At 46.1% G+C, this 19,394-nt stretch overlaps 1 protein-coding gene across 3 annotated transcripts in view; it reads right to left on the reverse strand.

The window, feature by feature from the left end:
- SGMS1 (sphingomyelin synthase 1) overlaps window positions 1-19,394 on the reverse strand; it is a 65,481-nt gene that overhangs the window by 36,273 nt on the left and 9,814 nt on the right. Inside the window, exons 1-2 of one of the 3 annotated variants that reach the window (XM_080822686.1) lie at window positions 18,581-18,687; window positions 2,015-2,803 (exon numbers count right to left, since the gene is read on the reverse strand). In XM_080822686.1, coding sequence (XP_080678812.1) covers window positions 2,015-2,625 — 611 coding nt within the window. In that variant the 5' untranslated portion in view covers window positions 2,626-2,803; window positions 18,581-18,687. Of the gene's footprint in view, window positions 1-2,014; window positions 2,804-18,580; window positions 18,688-19,394 lie in introns of those variants that run through there. The other 2 variants (XM_080822685.1, XM_080822687.1) reach the window with 2 other exon arrangements.

Below are 19,394 nucleotides of genomic sequence, written 5' to 3' on the forward strand. Positions count from 1 at the left end.
CTTAAAAAAAAAAAAAAAAAAAGAAGCAAGCCCTATTGTGAGGACACTTCCTAGAACAAGCCGTTATTTAAAAGTCACAGTTCTAAAAAAAGAAAATAAGATAAAAGTCACAGTTCTGTGACCTATATGAATTTGCACACAGTATGACTGACAGATAATGTTTTATTCTAGGGCAGTAAATGATTTGCTTGCGCATGCAAATTTTTATGAAAAAAAGAGAAAACAAACTCGTAATACACAAAACAACAAAAATCAGGGAAAAACCCAGGAAACATAATTTGAATTGACCCTGCCTTTGTAAAGCAAAACATACTGGCATTTTTTTCTAAAGGGCTTTTAGGGGGAGAAAAAAAAGTTTGAAATCAAAAGCAGATCTGAAGTTTGGCGGCTGAAAGAATGTAATTTAGTAAATTTTGAGCACCTCACATTTCAACGCTATCCTACCTAGTTAGCCTGTTAAAACTAAGTGAGCAAACCACCAAAAAGTCTTCTCCCCAATCAACACAGCCCAGACCACCATTTCTATTTTAAACTTAGCTTTACCGTGGCACTGCCAAGACAAGACAACCCCAAAATAAATAGCATCCACTTAAACAACTTCCTTTATAAAGGCTGACAGCCCCTTCCCAGTGCCCAGTCAGGTGCTGTGCTCATTTCCACTTGTGGATATTGAATTTTCAAGGTGTAAACACATTCCAGGGAAAAACTCTTCGTTTCTTGGATAAAGTTTGGTGCAGACTCTCAGTCTGCAGTTTGTTTTCTTGATTTAAGAGGATTTCCGTAACATTCGACTGTACTGTGGGTCGTGAAACACAGTCACTGGACACAAGCGCAGTTTCTCAACACACCGTTCCCAGCTCCCATGCACGGAAGCCACAGAGACGGTCCACTAACGGGGAAAAGCAGACACCGAGGAGGAGAACAATGTTGGCGGTTAGTCGGCCACAAACAACCCAACACAGAGCTTGCCAGAGGGGGTCTGCGTGGAGTTCAGAGCTTGGGACATAGCTTTGGCCTGGTAGGGGTCCTACCAGAGAGACTCGTTCAAGGCTGGAGGCTCAGCAAGTGCCATGCTACAGCCCCTGCTTGACAACCAGGTTGGTTTTAAGAACAAGCAGAACGTGGAGCATGTCCCACTGTCCTTGGACAGAGCCATGCGGCTTGTGAAAGAGGCGTCAGGGAGGGGACCGTTCCCCGGAGGAAGCATTGATCTGTGTGCTGTTATCATTAACCACTTCAGAACTGGTTAATTTTGTATCCTGGAACTATCGGACTAATGTGTTTAATTAAAAAATAAAGGTTAAAGTAATCAGTTATAATAAAAAAAAAAAAAAAAGTAGATCCCCCTGAAACTAAAATGTGCCCGTTTAAAATCCTAAGAAACCGCAATGCAACAGCCACATGTTCTTTTAAGTGGTGCACATTCTAGAAGGCGGAAAGCCATGCAGGTTTGCCCGCACTCCATGGGCCTAAACAAAGTCGTTTCTTGAGGACGTCTTCTCCCCACGACCCCCGGCACTCTGGAACCGCTGTTGCTTGTTGTGTGTGTGAAACAGCTTTAAATACGGCCTGCTGAGGGGCCCACTGTCTGAGCCTGCGCGGGGACAGCCACACGGCCAGCAGGCTGACTTGACTGTCCACAATTTATTTGGCGGGTTAATGACCCCGAGTTTGGGTACTTTATCTGTGATTCAATAGCCTGTGCTCCATGAGGGTTTTCCTCCCCGTGAAAACGGAAGAACATCATCTCCACAACCCCATTCACGGCTCTGTAGGAATCCTGTACCAAACAGGCAGTAAACACAGCATTTTCTTACAACTGCCAGAGCTCTCGCTGGTTCAACAGGGCACACGGTTTAAAATAATAAAATCAGAATTTAAAAAGGAGCTAGTATGCTTTGATTCCTACTACTTGAAAACGTTCACTTCCAAACAATGACTACCAGACGTCTGCAAGGCGGACCCCCCCCCGCCCCCCACAGCCCCGGAGTCCCACAGCTGTCGCTTTACTTACTTGTATTTTAAGAGCAGCCACTGAATTAGCCAGAGTCCTACGAGGATCATGCCATTAATTTCACAGATAGAAAAGGCCCACTGCACCCGGTTAAAATGGTCGAAGAACGTGTCCGGCAGCGGGGGCTGCACCTCCTTGGGAGGCACTCGCTCATGGACGACCGAGATCATCACCGTGGTGAGGACGAAGCAGGCCAGCGCGTACAGGAAGGCCAGGCATGTCTTGCCCCACTCCATGGGGTACTGGGAGCGCTCGGGCTCTGGCATGGGGATCTTGATCATCTCCTTCCTATAGCCGTTGGGCACCCCGTTGGGCTTGGCCTGGAGGCCAGGGCCGGGGCCGGCCGCACCTGCGCCCAGGTGCCCGTTGGCGTGGCCGTTCTTGTGCGCCTCCATGTGCTGCTCCACCTTCAGGGTCTCAATCATGTCCAGGAGCCGCTGCCCGCTGTCAGCCGACACGCGGCACAGGGGCGGCCGCGTGAAGTCCTCCCGGGTCAGGCCGATCAGGTCCCGGCCCGTGAAGTGCTCCAGGGGCTCACAGTACTCGGGCATGGCGTGCTCCAGCAGCCAGTCTGCCACCTTCTTGGGGGACCAGTACGCCACCTCCTTCATGGTCCCGGCGGGCGGGGGTCAGCGGTCCCGCGGCGGCGCGCCCATGCTGCCCGGCCTCATGCCGGGGACGTGCGTGGCCAGACGTGCGGGGCCGCTTTCGCTCCCGCAGCCCGCACACCGCTCTCGGGGGCTCTCGGTGCCGGCGCGCTCACCTCATGGCGCCCCGGCCGTCTTCCTTCTGCGGAGGCAAGAGACACAATCAGGAGGGGGCTGCGTGCAGGTCCCCGCAGGGCGCATGGCCCAGAGCGTGCGCGTCGGGAGGACGCAGACCCGGCCCCTGCGGAGGCCACGTCTGTCCCGCCCCCGCTGGCCCGAGGGACTGCGGGCTCCCCGGCTCGCCTTCCCCGAAGGAGCAGCAGAGGACACCCCGCACGACCGTAACACAGCGTCTCCAAAGGCGTGTTGCCTAAGCAATAACGCAACAGGACTTCGGATGGCTCAGGGGCCCCCTCCGCCCTCACTTTCTCACTGAGATAACCTGAAATCAGGCAGCAAATCTGCCTCATCTATCATTCTAGCCGGTGGAGAAATGTTTTCACGTATACATAAAACACAGCAACTTAACAGATATAGGAGAGAATCACAGAACGTTGAGCCTCAGGACCATCTGGTCTAACAACATGCAAAAATACCAATGAATCCCTTTTTCCTCCATGCGGGGCATTTTCTACTCTTGTCCCACCTGTTTTTCTTTAATAAACATGTACAACTTTTGCAACACTTATAATTTAAAACAAGAAAACTTAAGAATAAAGACCCAGTTCTACAGATCACCATGGTTAGTGAAATTTGTCATCAGCAGAAGCCAGATCATAATCTGACTCAAGATCTCCCAGGGGTAACCCCAGGGTGAGCTGTAGCTTTCTCACCTGTGAAAGGAACAGAGTCAAATACCCCCTCACAGGGCTGTTGTCAGTGCTTTAAAAACCATACCGAAATCCAGCACTGAGAGGAGTTTGATGATCCCGCATCCCTTTTCTCCTTTCTCAATTTTTCTATCCTATCCAAGAGCTACTGTCTACTCTCACTGTGAAAACACCCTAAGAGTGAGCTTAACTTCTTTCCCTCACAAGGTGAATGTTGTATTAACTACAAAAACACCTGCACAGATCCGTAGGCTTCATGGCTAGAAATTGGTATTGGCAGTATTTCCCACGTATGCTTTGTAGAATAATCATCTGATAAAATGCTCTTTTCAAAAAATAAAAAATCCGAATTAAGTCTGAGGAACTGTATACTACAGTATCTTCTAGAGAGGGCAGCATGTATTAGTATATTAGAAGCTCTAGAAAATCCTCCAGGAGGAAAATTGGGTAGCAGGATTTCTCAAATCGATGTCACTGAGTCTGTCCTCCTGGTGACCTCCCCAGTGACTCCTGTCAGCTCCTGATGGAGCACACGGGAGGTATTGGCACAAATGAGACCCAGGCTCCGCTCTACCGAACCCCAAATCTGATTGTGGAATGAAGATGGACAGATTGTCTACTCCCAATTTCCCCATCAAATAACCACCAATGAAATGGCAATAAAGCTCAAGCTAACCCAGACTTTGCAAAAAGGTTGGGTGTTCTTCCTTCTGTGTACACTGCTGTTCCAGTGCTTTCTGTAACATGTCTGTCTGCACCCATCCCCCTCAGGAGACCATGAGCGATGGTGGAAGGACTATGGTCTTGAGCACCCGCATAACTCACAATGCAGGGGTTCACTCAACATCTGCTCATATCTCAAGAAATGTCCCTTACATCTGTCAACATGTAGATGGTGGAAGAGAACACAAAGTCTACTGGAAATGCCACTGATACTGAAAACTGCTTCAGAACAATCTGGATGGTCAAGGAACATGATAAGGTGGGCGTTCTTCAGAAATATGAAACTGGAGTGGACTCTGGCCATTTGACAGGCACCCTAGAGGAGCTTGGGTCATCGCTAGGACCACCTGGTGGCCAGAGGACACGAGTCAAATGGAAGTCCAGCCAGATGGTCCTGCGGGAGAGGAGATCTCCTGGCATCACACCCTGAGTCTTGCCCCAAACACTCCTCAGTGGATCAGCCCAGGGAACCCTGCCCACCTCAAAGTGGCTATGAGAGCTCGAAAGAGAGACTCCTGGTGGGATGTTCAGGCCCAAGGGAAAGAACGGGCTTCTCAGGTGGGTTCCTCACTTGCCCTGGCCAATGTGGGAAGTCTAAGTCTGCCAGGAGGGGAAACCCCTCAGGACCACAGAGACCAGACCAATGCCAACGTGTTATTTCACTTCTCTCTGCTGAGCAAACCGTCAGATAATCTCCTCTTAAGACCTCACCATCTTCACAATTGGAAAACAGCACATGGTCAGAGATGATATGGGACTCTCATCAGACTCACTCTCTCTCTCTATGTCACTCAGACACACACACACACACACACACACACACACACACACACACAGATGAAGGAACGCTAACCATACAGAACTCGTCCAGCAGGCAGTTGCTGACAGCGAGAATTACTCTGAAGACACAGTGAGACAGGCCAGTGGCTCCCACCAATAACTAGGCCAACAGAGGGTCGGCTCCCTAAGAGCCACGTTGGCACACTCCATCTCCTCTCCAAAAAGTACCATGTCCTCCCTCAGTTCTGCAGATGGTTCCCAGCCCTGTCCCCTCCCTGCATCCCAACACCACCAGTGTCTGCGATGATGCCCGGGAACTGGCTTGTGTGCCCAGCGCTACGATGCATGTCAGCCGTGTGAGACGGGGAACCAGCAGCTGAGACCGAACTTGGCCACCTCCCTCCTTGATGGAGCCCTCGAACCCTGCCGAGCCTCAGTTTCCTCTGGAAAACAGGATCAAGTACAGTCTTACCCAGCTTCCTGCTGGCTGCTCCTTCCAGGAGGCTCCCATCAGGGAGAAGGAATGAAAGCTTTCATTACTCCAAGAAATCTGTCTTGTTCTTCTGGTAACACCCTGCTTTCTTCCTGACACCCGACTAGGCCCGCGGTGACGTCTCGTGAATACGGACTGAAGCTGCCCCTTCCAAAAGCCCTATCGTTTCGCCACACGAGTTCAAAGAGCCTTCCAGATTTCACGAGAAAGCAAACCTTTGTTTTTCAAGCAAGCTTTGCAGCTTGAAAATAAAGGTATAGATGCTGTTTTCGTGCAGATGATGCCGAAGTCGTGTAAAAGGGAAAAAGGTCACTTCTCTGGAAGTAAGTGCTTGGCAGGTACTCAGAACGTCAAAGGCCATGGCTCATGGACAGGACTTAACTAAGACCCCAGGCCCGGCCGTGGGAGGAGAGGCGGGAGAATCACTTCCTCCGGGTCCCACACACTCGCTTCAGAACAGAATCAAAGACACTGCAGCATTTCTGAGAAGTGTTTCCACATCTAGACCCAGAAGACTGTAGGTTAGGCTGAGCTCAAAAAACTACCACTAGCACCTCCGGCCTGAAAAGCCATCCTAAATCCACTACCGGACAATGTTCAGAAACCATGCATAGCTCAAGTCCTCAGACTTGGTACTCAGAACTCGGAAGTCGTAAGAGAATAAAATCTTGATATTCCCCAATACCAGAACATGAGCAATGGAAAAGGAGCTGGAGGGCTCGTTTATTCACAAGTCTCAACCATAAGTAAGGTGAAGTCCAGTGAGACTGTGCAGTGTCTAAACTCTCCAGCATAGCAGAGTTAGCCCCAGAGAGAGACAAACCCACCATGCTTTCCAGGGCCACCCACTGCAAATATTCAACGACCTCACCGATGTCCACATGAGTGAAGGGCAATCTAAGCGTCCTTTAAAACAAAACAAAACAAAAACACAAAAAAAAACCCCAAAACCAAAAACCAAAAAATAGCTACAGAGTCCTATAGGATTAAGGGCAAGAACAACAACACATATGCCTTATACATTCCAACCCCAGCAGGGGTTTTTTCTAAGAGACCCCAACTGAGTGAAAAATAAATGTGCTAAAACAATTTGGCTCCAATTCTTAGAACAGGTATTTTAAGCTTTAATATCATAAAACCCATCAGACAATATGCCACAACACACTATGAACTATTTATAGCTAATTATCAAAGCCAGCTCTCTAGAACCAGAAAAACAGGTTAAAGCAATTATCCTGGTAATGAAAACAAAATATTAACCAAACAAAATAATTAAATATTTTATGAATACGTGTTTCTCCCTACTCCAAAAGAATCTACTATATTATCTTATTGTCTGGCGTTGTCTAGAAATAAGACGTTGTGTTAACACAAAGCTACCATATCAATTAAACATGAACTCAAGTTTCCAAGAATTCAAATGCCAGAAAATGCGTAGTGTACCCATGAAGCAACTGCTCAGAACATTTGAGTTCTAATAACTGCTCAGTACTTTACTCCAATCCCACTGCCTCAGTCTCCTAGAATGGAAGAATTTATTCCGTCTGCTTCTTGCATTAGTTTAAGGAATTTATGCACAACTGACAGTGCTTTGGGTAACATAAAGCAAGACATAAAAATGGAAGAAATTTTTATACTGAATATTATTTATTCTTTGAAGAGTCAAGGAACTTTTCAAATAAGTGCCATGAAATTAAAAATTGAATTTTTACAATTTTTTTAAGGCACAGTGGACCCAAGACTGAATGAATTTAGCTGCCAGTTCAATGGAGAAACTACAGCAAAGTTCCAGAAACTACAGCAAAGTTCCAAATTTTCTACCTGCTGATAGCGGTAAATCAGAGTAGAAAGTAGTGTGCTGCACAATTAATCTTAGAAGCACACACTGGGGGCACCTGGGTGGTTCAGTTGGTTAAGCAACTGCCTTCGGCTCAGGTCATGATCCTGGAGTCCCAGGATCGAGTCCCACATCAGGCTCCCTGCACGGCAGGGAGTCTGCTTCTCCCACTGACCTCTCTCTCTCTCTCTCATTCTCTCTCTCTCAAATAAATAAATAAATAAATAAATAAAAAAGAAGCACACACTGAGTTAAACATTCTGCTTCTTGTATCAAATCTTTAAAAACAAGAGAAGTAACATGGGCTTTATATGTGAAGTCTGCTCTCCCAGCTGAAATAATCAACTCAGTCAAGATCAGAATTGGGTGAGTGTGGAGGAGCTCAGACCTCTAACACGAAACTACCTGTGGGTGCTTTGTTAATGAGCAACAGGAATCAGAAACTGACATTATTGTCTTGAAATACACGAACTACCTTTCAGTAAAAGGATTAAGTACAGAAAAAGGTCTTTGCATTCCCAGAACCTTCCATAAAAGGCAGCAGTGACTATCGGACCTTCTAGGGCAATGCAGTCCACTCCAATACTTAGGAGACAGGAGTCCAATTCTCCTCTAACTCAATCTGGGGAACTCTGGAATGCTTTCCTCCAATCTCAATAGCTTTAGATTTTTGTTGTTATTGTTGTTACTTAACACGCAAAGAGTAAACCTAAATAGGCAGAATTCCTAAAACTGTATTTATCTGAAGAGAAAGGAATGGCTAGAAGAAGAAGCGCACAGCTTCAGCTGAAACACCTGCACATTAACTTCAATCTGCAGTGGAAGAATTTTAGATTGTTCGTGATGCCTTAACCTTTAGATGGTCCTTTTAAATAGCTATTACATGCAGCGTTCACAATTCCAGAGTCAAACTCTGAGTACCAAACAAAATTGTCCCTTAAGCAGTGGCTCCCCGAACAAGGTCTACATTGCCTGATTTTGCAGAGATGGGAGAAAGACGGGGCTGTCCCCCTCAGTTGGTGCCATCCTCCTGCCCCCCTCCACTCCTTGTCTATTTCACCATGTCCGACACTTAGATTTCACAGTATCTGACACCTATTCTTTCTCAGCAGCTGCCCTATAACTTAACCAACTGAACAACTCCCTTTACGTGGCCCCTCCCTAAAATGACCCATGCAGTGCTCATAGCCCCACTCTGTTCCAGAGGGAAAGAGAAGAGTCCTGGCTGATGAAAGCAGTATGTAGGAAATAATAATAGGAAACCGGCCATGTCAATTTCATGCTATGTATCATGGCTCTGTTCCTTCCTGGATGGTTAGAACCATGTCATCCATTTCAAGGAGAGTCCTACACTACCAACAAGACCAGCTAATCCCTCTGCCCATACCCTGAGCTTCCCTTTGAGTCATTCTGGGGCAGATTATAAACCTTCCGTAGCCAGAAAATTCAATGTACCATTTATTATGACAAGAATTAGAAACCACCCAAAAGTTACACAGGGAGAATTAAATACAGTATCATACAACAGAATACTAAGCCTCCATTAAGACAGGACTAGATTTCTATAGCTGTTGTGATACATATGTATACTTTTGTCTCTCAACAGGCTACAAAAGACAAGAATACCATTTTTGTAAACATACATGTATCAAAACTATTCAGAGGAAAGGCGGCTGAAGGCACATATCAACTTCTGTTGCCTTTGGGCAATGAAATCATAAGTGAATTGCTTAAATTTTTTCAGTGTTTTAATTTCCCTAATAAACACATACTGCTTGTGTTTATTCAAGCATAATCTATGTTTTTAAACATGGATGCTGCACTGTAAGATTAAACACAGACGCTTCCTACGTTACCTTTCTTTCAAAATAAGAAGTGGGCTTGCAGATTTCTCCAAGTAATTGGAACCTTTGCCTCCTGTGCGTAACTAACTCCCCAAGTCCTTCAGATTTCCAAAACATAATGGTCCCAGGAGATGAGGCAGACCATTTACAAAGATAAAGCTCAAATCCTGGAACCCAAGCGCATCAAGAAATTTCTGTCTCAGATACTTCCAATCATTCCAGAGAGAAAACAACAACAAACCATCAGAATTAAAACTGTTCCATCGTCTAGATTTTCAATGCTCATCTACCCAGGTATCTACAGCCAAACGTGAAAGACCGTTGGGAAACTCTGCCCTCTTGTCATTACAAGAAAAACCTTGCAGACCTCTAATGATGAGTAATCACTACGGCTTTCCCCTGGTGTTTTTCTTAGAACCCAACTACCAAAACTCTGAAGATGATCTATTTCTACTTTACTGATTCATAACCACCTACGTCTGAAACCAGCAGGACATTTTAATATTCACCTGGCCAAGCTGTTGTCCTCGAACCCAGACTCACTGTAGCAGCACCCCGGAATGCTGGGGCATCATCAGTGTTTGCAGGGTCCACTGGTTCTCGCCTCCAGCTGATGTGCACAGTGGTGATCTCACCCGCTCCACGAGGCCTGGGAAAGGCTCCCCATTTGCTTCTGCTTTACTTTCCGCCTCCGGGATTTCTCTACCTTAAGGCCTTGCCCTGCAAACAGTGGACCTGGGCTATACTCCTGCTCCAGTGGGTTGGAGTTTTCCTCACAAACATTCATCGTAAACCTCCCCAATTGTGCTTTCTGCCTAGAAGGCCCTTCATACCCCCTACGTTCATCCTTGTAGGATTACCGCCTTCAAGAAGCCCAGTTTCATTTGCCTCTGACTCTTTTGAGCCTAACACACACTATGTACTTAATAGATGTTTGCTGAACATGTGAATAAAAAAGAGTGCAAAGAGGGGCGCCCAGGGGATTCAGTAGGTTAACCCTCTGCCTTTGGCTCAGGTCATGATCTCAGGGTCCTGGGATCAAACCCTGCATCAGGCTCCCTGTGGGGAGGGGAGCCTGCCCCTCCCGCTGCCCCTCCCCCTGCTCATGTGCACGCATGTGCACATACATGTTCTCTCTCTCTCAAATAAATAATAATTTAAAAAAAAAGAATGCAGAGATGGACCCAGTGATGTGTACCTCTTTGTACATCAAGCATATAAAAACCTACATAAATATAATTGTGGGAATTTTAATACAAAAATGAGTTGCCAAGTACAGAAAGGGGATTTCCCATGTACTAAAAGCCAGAATGGGAAACATAAGAAGCCAACACACTGAGCCCGGAAGGATACCAGCTGTAGATCCTAGTGGCCAGGGGCTGGGGTTTTAAGATTCAAGGGCAGAGGACATGGCCTGAGCCTAGATCCAGACAGGCAACTGGAACTAAAACCTTGAATTAAACCAGAATCCCTCTAGGACTGGAAAAGTTGGGCATGTGAGATCAGTACATAATAATGCAAACTTCAAACTCATAGGACCCGTGTGGTGTGGGTTCCAAGCCAACAAATTAATGCAAATACAAAAGAGAAGTAACTACAAAACAGCACTTAGGGACCTTTCAGCAAGAGTTCACAGCACTCCCGTGGAAGAAGTCATCTCAGCCAAGGATGAACAAGAATTGAAAATTACCAGTCACATGAGGAAATAATCCACCGCGAGGGAGAACTTTGGCAGGTGCGACAAACAGGAAGTTTGCCCGACCATGAACTTGAGAAAATAAAGTACGTTAGAAGAGGCCAGGGAGGGGGTCCACGAAAGACGTCAAGGCAAGTTGCAACCTTAAAGAAGGAACCAGACCTAGCGGAGAAAAAGACAGTGTGTTTAAAGAAGGTGCAGGCTGATGCCCCAGGAGGAAGGGGGAGAGAACAAAGGGTTAAGTGGGGCTCATAAGAGGACAAGAAATGGGCAAATGTGTAAGGTGTTATCTGTTTAATGTGTTTAAAGGCAAGGGACAGGTTTTTTCAAACCCCAAGCTCATGCCACCCAGCAGCCGTATCGTCTTGGGGTTTTTTTGCGTGGTGGGGGAGGGGCAGAAAAGTACACGCAGCCGATCAAAAGATGAAGCAGACTGAAAAAAGGTGTCTAACTGAACATATGTGTTAGTTTCCACTGCCTCTTCAAGCTCCCCCGAGAGGAGCGTGCAGGGATTTCTGAAAAAGAGGAAACAGAAGAGGCGAGGAGGAGGAGGAGGCCGGGGAGCAGGTGGACTAAGTGTCGGCAGACCCAGGGAGCAGGACCTCAGCCTGGAACAAGGAAGGGTGAGAAGCCTCAAAAGGACGAAGAAGCTGGTGGCACAGGGACCTTGCAAGAGGGGGTGAAGGTGGAGCTAAAAATAAGGGCTGTTTGAAAGACCATTTAAGAAGTTCCCTCCAGCTTCTCACTGTATGCAGCCAAACCACCCCCCGCCCTTGCCCCTAGCTGAGAAGCCTGGACCCGCCTTCTGTGGAAAGGGGGATGAACGGTCGCCAGGGTAGGGGGCACCAGAAAGCAGCAGCATCATGGGGCCCCTGGCTCTTGATTTCAGCCCAGGTCATGATCTCAGGGTCCTGGGATCAGGTCCCACGTTGTGCTCCTTGCTCGGTGCGGAGTCTGCTTGGGATTCTCTCTCTCTCTCTCACTCTCCATCTACTCCTCTCTAAAATAAATAAATCTTTTAAAAAGAAAAAGAAAGCAGGGGCATCGCACTGAACAGGGACTAAGTAAAACAGATGCAAACAGATGTTAGTAAGTCAGCCCTGCCCTAACCCTTTATCTCATTGGCTCCCACAGTACTGGCTGCAGGGATGAAAACTTCCAGGCAGGTGAACCAACCCATGTTTTCTGAACCCCAGACGTTTTTGTTAAGAACACAGACAGTCTTGTGCTGAAATCCAAACAAACAAGATTCATGAAAAGTGCTTCCAGACAGCATTTTTAGTGCTTCCTTTAAAATATGAACGGACAAATAAAAATTAGCAGACGTCTGAACAAACTCTGATAAATATGAAAGCCGGAGATTAAAATAAAACAGAACACAGAAGACACAGACCAAGTAGGGAAGTACGATGTTCAGAAAAACTAAGGTTCATATCCTCAAATGGGTGCAATGAGCAAAATGGCACACACATAAAAAGGCATTCAGAGAATTTTAAAAAGAAAGCTCTTTGTGAATTCACGGTAAATACAAAAAATTCGCTATATAGTAAGTTAGAATAAAATGTCTCAGTAAAAAAAGACAAAGCTAGAGAACTGGAAAAAAAGGTAAAAACATCAAACACGGAAGCTAGGAAGTTCCATATGTGAGTAATAGAAGTTCACGAGGGCACAAGAGAAAACAGATTTCTTGGAACTTAAGGGGATGTGACCAGCCAGATGGAAAGCGTTTGTCAAATGTCCGAGAAGCACAGCTGAGTATGTTCCTCCTATTACTATTTTGTATTAACAAATGATCTGAGGGGCGCTGAGTGGCTCAGTCGGTTACACGTCAGACTCCTGATCTCAGTCAGCTCAAGTCTTAACCTCAGGGTCGAGAGTTCAAGCCCTGAGTTGGGCTCTGTGCTGGGCGTGGAGCCTACTTAAAAAAAAAAAAAAAAATCATTCCAAAAGGAAAATGGGAGCAAGATCTTGAAGGACGCTCTGTCCCCCCGCTTGCCACCGTCCTGGCCGTACTTCCTTCCATCTACTCCCACCTGCACCTGCTTCCAGTCTCCACCCTCCACCTCCCTTACGAGCATTTCCATCCCCAGCCGGAAGAGACCCCACACGCTTCAAGCACAAAGACCGCGTTCTTGGGGTGGAGGACAGCAGGATATGCAGCCCCAGGATCGGCTGCCTTGGCTGAAGGTTTATCTTCAGGTGAAGGCAATCGAGAGGAAGCAGAGACAAGGAATGCTCTCTGCTCTTCTCCCAGCTGTCCCGAAGCTGGACACAAATTTGTCAAAGTCTCCCCCACCCCTCCACCAGGAACAGCAGACGTGAGTTGGAAGACAACTGGGGACTGAGCCCAGAGGAATCCACGTAACAAAACCTGCATTCCTTTTCCGCGTGTCATTTGCCTTCTCACGTTTGCGGCCCTGGATAAGCTCCAAGTCTTAGAGCCTGTTTTGCCTCTATTCGGAAAATTCAATGTTCTTTTGTTAAGATGCTATATTCACCCAGGTTCTTACCGTTCTTTCCAGTCATTCATCCCTAAGTGCTCCCCTGTGTACACCCTGTAACACTTTCATAAACTCATTTGCCTTTCTCTAGTTAATCTGTGTTTTGCCAGTCTAATTTATGGGGCCCCAGCCAAAGAACCTGAGATGGTTAGAAGAAAAAGGGATTCCTTCCCTCCCTGTGATATCTACGAATGGAATTTTTACTGCATTTTTAGTTGCGCTCCTGTAATGGGCGATGGTGCCTCTTTAATACTATATAAATGCCCGGAATAAAGGCACCATAAGATTTTGATACATTTCATAGGCAGTAACCATTTTTCCAAGATTTTCTAAGTTCAGATTTCAAATATATTGTTCCCTTGTCTCACACACCATGAAAATGTCCTGGAAGGCTTAATACTTCTGTTCCTAAACTGCTACTCTCCCAGAATGCTTCTGCCGCCCGGGGGGCTTAGAAAGTCTTACTTAGATGTGCACTGATAATTTGACTCAGAAGTATGGCCATTTTTATTTATTTATTTATTTTTAAAAGATTTTATTTGTTTATCAGAGAGAGAGAGAATGCACAAGCAGGCAGAGGCAGAGAGAGAAGCAGGCTCCCTGATGAGCAAGGAGCCCGATGCGAGACCCGATCCCAAGACACTGGTATCATGACCTGAGCAGAAGACAGCCGCTTAACCGACTGAGCCACCCAGGCATCCCTGGCCATTTTTAATAATCAGTGGGGGCTCTAGAAGACCAACGCATAACAGTGAGATTCAACTAATTTGAAGTATACCTTTAGTGTTTAAATTGGGGACTGCTCAGTTTCAGCTCAGGCTGAAAGGACACACCACAGTTTCCTGATTAATCCAAAATAAAAAATCTTACCTGTAAGGAAGAACGTTTTTGTTTTGTTTTGTTTTGTTTTGTTTGTACAGTCCCCTGAGGTTAGAAAAACCACGGAACTCAAAACTCTTCCATTTTAGCGAGAAAAGTCTATGCAATCTTTTCTAAACTTAAACTTACAGAAATAAATGTAACTCACTGAGGTAAAAGGAAAGCTAATTTAGGGAACATGACCCCGGAGTGTAACACTGCGTTCCAAAATTAGCAACAAGTCATAGGTCCAGATAGGAGAAATCAAGTTCAAGTCTATTTCCCAAAATAAATTTCTAATACTTCCGTGGACAGCGAGAGGAGTGCAAACTATTTTCAGACTATAGAGCATCCCAAGGGAGTACATTCGAGGTTGATGGCGTTTCCATGTACGTCCGCTGGGCAGCCTTTCCCATGAGGACACTGCCACGTGCCTGCCATATTGGCCCACAAAAGCTCCCCTGCCTGGCTCGGGCCCTGGACCCCATCTGGTTCCCTCGAAGTCAACAGAATCAAGGATCCCGAGAAAGCAAGTGTGGGTCTCCTCTACTTTTATTCCCATGCTCAGAAAAAGATGCATGAAGCATTTCCCCTCAACCAAAGCTAAACCAACTCTTAAAAAGTGAGTCTCCATCAGTGCATCAACTTCTCTCTGGTCACCATTGCCCATGACCTCTTGATTCTAACTATCTGATAATTTCTCAAACTTCCAGGGCCCCCCTTCAGTGAGCTTCTTTATTTTTAAATTAAAAATGATTTTTCATTTGAGGATAGCTGACACACAAAGTTACATTAGTTTCAGGCGTACAACATAGAGGTTTAACTGCTCTTCTCCATTAATGGACCAATGGGTCCTAGCATCAAAGTTCAGCTGGAAAAAGGCCTCAGAGACAGCCATGGACTAAGGTAGAATACCACCAGGGGGCAGCAGAGAGTCCATGAACTCACACATCCAGGCACCCTTCCCAAGGAGTAAAGGATCTGGGAGACATCCTCCAACAGAGATCCCACACCCAAGCACTACATGGAGGCAATCCAATTGCAAGAACTAGAACCTCTCTGTCTTCCAGCCCCCCAACTGACATTACTTCCACCAGACCCATCTGATTCTAACGTGCATCTCGAGACCCTGCCATCAACAGCGTGGCCGCGTCCAGTTCTAGGAAACCATACTGTAAACCAGAGCCATCCCACACCTCCCCCTACAAGACAATCGCTTAGACATTTATTCTTGCTCTATACAACAACTTAATAAGCTCTATTCTGTCTACTGTAACCTCATGCAACAAAATTAGAACCTTGCACACGATAACTCCACATCAATGACAAAAGCTGAACTGTAAAAACACTGTGTAAAATCACCCAAGTTGTAGAATTGGTTAGCAAGAGGCGTGGTGAAATAAACCAGAAGATCTGAAAAAGCACAGCGAAGGCTGTAGTTTGTGTGGTGAAATACAAGTTTTTTAAAAAAGAAAAAAACGGGGGCGCCTGGGTGGCTCAGTGGGTTAAAGCCTCTGCCTTCGGCTCGGGTCATGATCCCAGGGTCCTGGGATCGAGCCCAACATTGGGCTCTCTGCTCAGTGGGGAGTCTGCTTCCTCCTCTCTCTCTCTGCCTGCCTCTCTGCCTACTTGTGATCTCTGTCTGTGAAATAAATAAATAAAATCTTAAAAAAAGAAAAGAAAAGAAAAGAAAAAAACGCAGAGGACAGCTGACACACAATGTGACATGAGTTTCAGGTGTATGACACAGTGATTCAACTTCTTTATGTGTGACGTTGCACTCAACTCCAGTATAGCTCCCATCCATCAGCTCAGGACACCACTCAGTACCAGTGACTATTCCCTGTGCCAACCTCTTCATGCCCGCGGCTCATTCATTCGGTAACTGGAGGTCTGTACCTCCCACCCCCCTTCACCCCTTCCGTCTATGCCCCAGCAGTTTGCTCTCTGTTCGAATATGTTCTTTACTCTCAACAAGCTTCGAACGTATATCCCTGTGCTGTGTCATGGTGAAGTACATTGTGAATGGGTCATGAAGTGTCCTCTCAAGTTCACATGCATTTATGAAGTCTCTAACACTAACACAAACGTGATGCCAAGTACGAACCACGGCATTGGACAAACCACCATGGAAACACTCGGCCAAACACTTCACAAGTGAAAGCACCGGGCAAAACATTTTTTATCTGTCCCAGATTGCAAGTACAAAGAACTCCTAAAAAATCAGTTAAGGAAAAGACTAAACAAAGATTCCAAGTAGGCCAATCACACACACACAGCCAACCAACAAATGTGGAGGAAAAAAAATTCAATCTCACCGAAGAAAAACAATCACAGCTACTGAGCTGCCAAAGATGAAAAAGAACCATAATTAAAACAAAAAACAAAACCCTCCAGCATCTGCACATTCTGTCAATCCCACCTCTGAAGTATCCTGAACCCATTCACATCTTTCTCCTTCCACACAACCACTGTGGCTCCATGCCACACCTCAGGGGAATTCCTGCCTCGACCTCCTCTGCTCACCTCCCACCCAAACTCCCAACTGCATTCTCCATAAGGCAGCAACAAGAATTTCTTAAACTCTGTGACTCCCATCTTTGAAATCCTGCAGTGCTTCCCGCCACTCTGAGAATAAAACCCACGTTCAACTGTTAAACGGCTTACGAGACCCTTCCTGCCCTTGTACAGCCAGGTGCCGCCCCCACACACTTTAATTACGGGAGTCTGCTTCTAGTTCCTGACGGCCTCAGGACCTTTGAACAGTCACTGCAACCCGGGACCTGGTCACCTTCTTCCTCACTCACCTTCCAGGCCTCCACTCCTATGTGATCTCTTCTGGCAACCCTCTGTGATCATCCCCTGACCCATATCATCTCCCTTGGTGAGTGTCTTTCTGTTCTACCACCACGGAAGCTCCGTGAAGGAAGGTCGTTGTATTTTTCCGCTACTATATCCCAGGAGCTAGCACCGTGCTTGGCACGCAATATAAATCTCTGCTCCATGAATGAAAAAATAAATACTGGATAAGGAAGGCAGTTGCCAATATCTGACTCTAAGAACCCTGGTCTTAAATCCAGATTCTTCACAGTGTGACAATATAGAGATTATGCTGTTGAAAACTCATTTTCTCCCACCTATAAAAAGAGAATAAATCCATAAAGTACATCATCAAAAAAAATTCATTAAAAAATAAATAACCTCTTAAAAAGAAATACAGCTAGGATTTTCAGATGGGAAAACATACATTCTTTAATTATACCGCTTTTTCCTTTAGTAGGAAAAGATAACGACACTGAGCCATACTGACTTAAGAACCTAAGCATGCAAACATGCAAAAGAAATGCAAAAGGAATCGGCCACCCAATTGTTATGCTTAAGGCAAAGGTTCAAAGAGGTAGCTCAGTTTTTATTCTTTGCCATAGGCAAAGTAAAAAGAAAATCCAGAGTGAACGCCATAAAATGCAAAAACTGAACATAATCAGAGAAAATTTATAATTTCGTATTTACACAATGAATTAGAGTAAAAATACTACTTTCCCCTTCGAATTATAAACACACTCATTTCCCACCTAAAATGAAGCCCTTCCTTTTTTTTCAAAGTGACCAAAATCCCCCTAGGGAGGACGCTGGGTCAGGTTGTTAAGAGTGTCACAGTGGTGGACACAGTACCATCGTGGGCAACAGGACACCTTACAGGTGTTTCCCAGTGGCTTCAGAAAGAACAAGAACGAGGTTCTTTACGGACGGACTGTTCGTTCATCTGAAGTCGCAGCTGAGGCCTGGCTAGGGCAGGACAGGAGAATCAGGCGGACCCGAGCAACAGGATGGCGAGATAGCCCGTCGCTAAGCACCCCTCCCCTAACAGAGCCTGGACGCTGGAACAGAGCTGCAGGCGTAGGTCCTAAACTGTGTTTTTTTAATGCCCAGATCACGGAATGCTCACTTCCACCCCCAAATTCCGCATGCGTTAACAACCTAAACCATTTGACAAAATGTCAGTATCACGTCCAACGAGAACATTATGTTATCATAACCTGAAAAGGGAGCCCGGCTCATTAAAAGCATTTCACCATCTCGTCAAATGAGCTAAAGATGCAAACTGTGGGATCAAACAATTTAACTTCCAAATGTCACAGGTTATTTCAGCATAAAAGAGTAACAAGGAGCAAGGGAAACTGGATTTCATTTGTAAAAGGACAAAACAGCAGTCGTGAAGCTCGAAACTGGAAAATGACTAAGAATGGCAATTGTACCCTACATTTGGGGGCAAAGAATCTCTCGATAAGGAGGGTATTTAGCAACTAAAAGTGCCAAAAGTGGCTTTCCAAATTATTTCTGAAAACTACATTCTTACCATAAAGTAACAGGGGCGGTCCCGCGGGTGGCCATACCATTTCTGCATCGTGTTCCACGTCTACGTTGGGGGAATCGAGTTACACACAGAACGTAAGGTCCTTGTCTAAAATAAGCCCTGCTTGCGCAGACCTCGGGCACGTTCCAGAGACTCCCTGTCCATAAAGGGGACTTGGTCAGCGTTCAGAGAGCAGATGACCCACGCACCCTGGCAAGGGCGACAGGCACAGCAACCACGCTGAAGACGCATGCTCAAATTCACCTTCTATTTATACTCCTAATGAGCTTTTCTCTTTGGTATAAACAGAGCCACACTAAGAGCTAAGGACTGAAAATTATCCATATCTCTAAGAGCCAAGTCCCATCATGAGAATAAAACCATTTACTAATAAGCACGTACTAAGCACTGAACAGTGTCCGGGACACTCTGGGAGCCCCAGGAACACACACCACACTCCTGCCCAGCGAGGTTCCTCTGGCCCCAATAATAAACACTTGTTCAGCGAGTGAGCACTTGGAACCATGACTAGTACCACGTGTATCCATACTTACTCGGAACTGATCCTGGTGATGGTCACCACCACGAAGGAGCAGCAAACCCGCGTCCACAAGAACGGCAGAATGAGCCACTGAACCCGGAGTTACTTTGTTATTCCCCGAATGAGTAAGAGTTTTGTTTCTACAACTCCCCGCTGTCCCGTGAGTATCTTCCACGGTGAGAACCGATGATCCGGGTAGAGGGACGCGGAGAACACGACAAATAGGATAAACGGAAACGGAACCGAAAGTACCAAGAGTATGAAACAGGAGATAAA

Source organism: Martes martes (genome assembly GCF_963455335.1).
Source record: "Martes martes genome assembly, chromosome: 14".
Classification (NCBI taxonomy): domain Eukaryota; kingdom Metazoa; phylum Chordata; class Mammalia; order Carnivora; family Mustelidae; genus Martes; species Martes martes.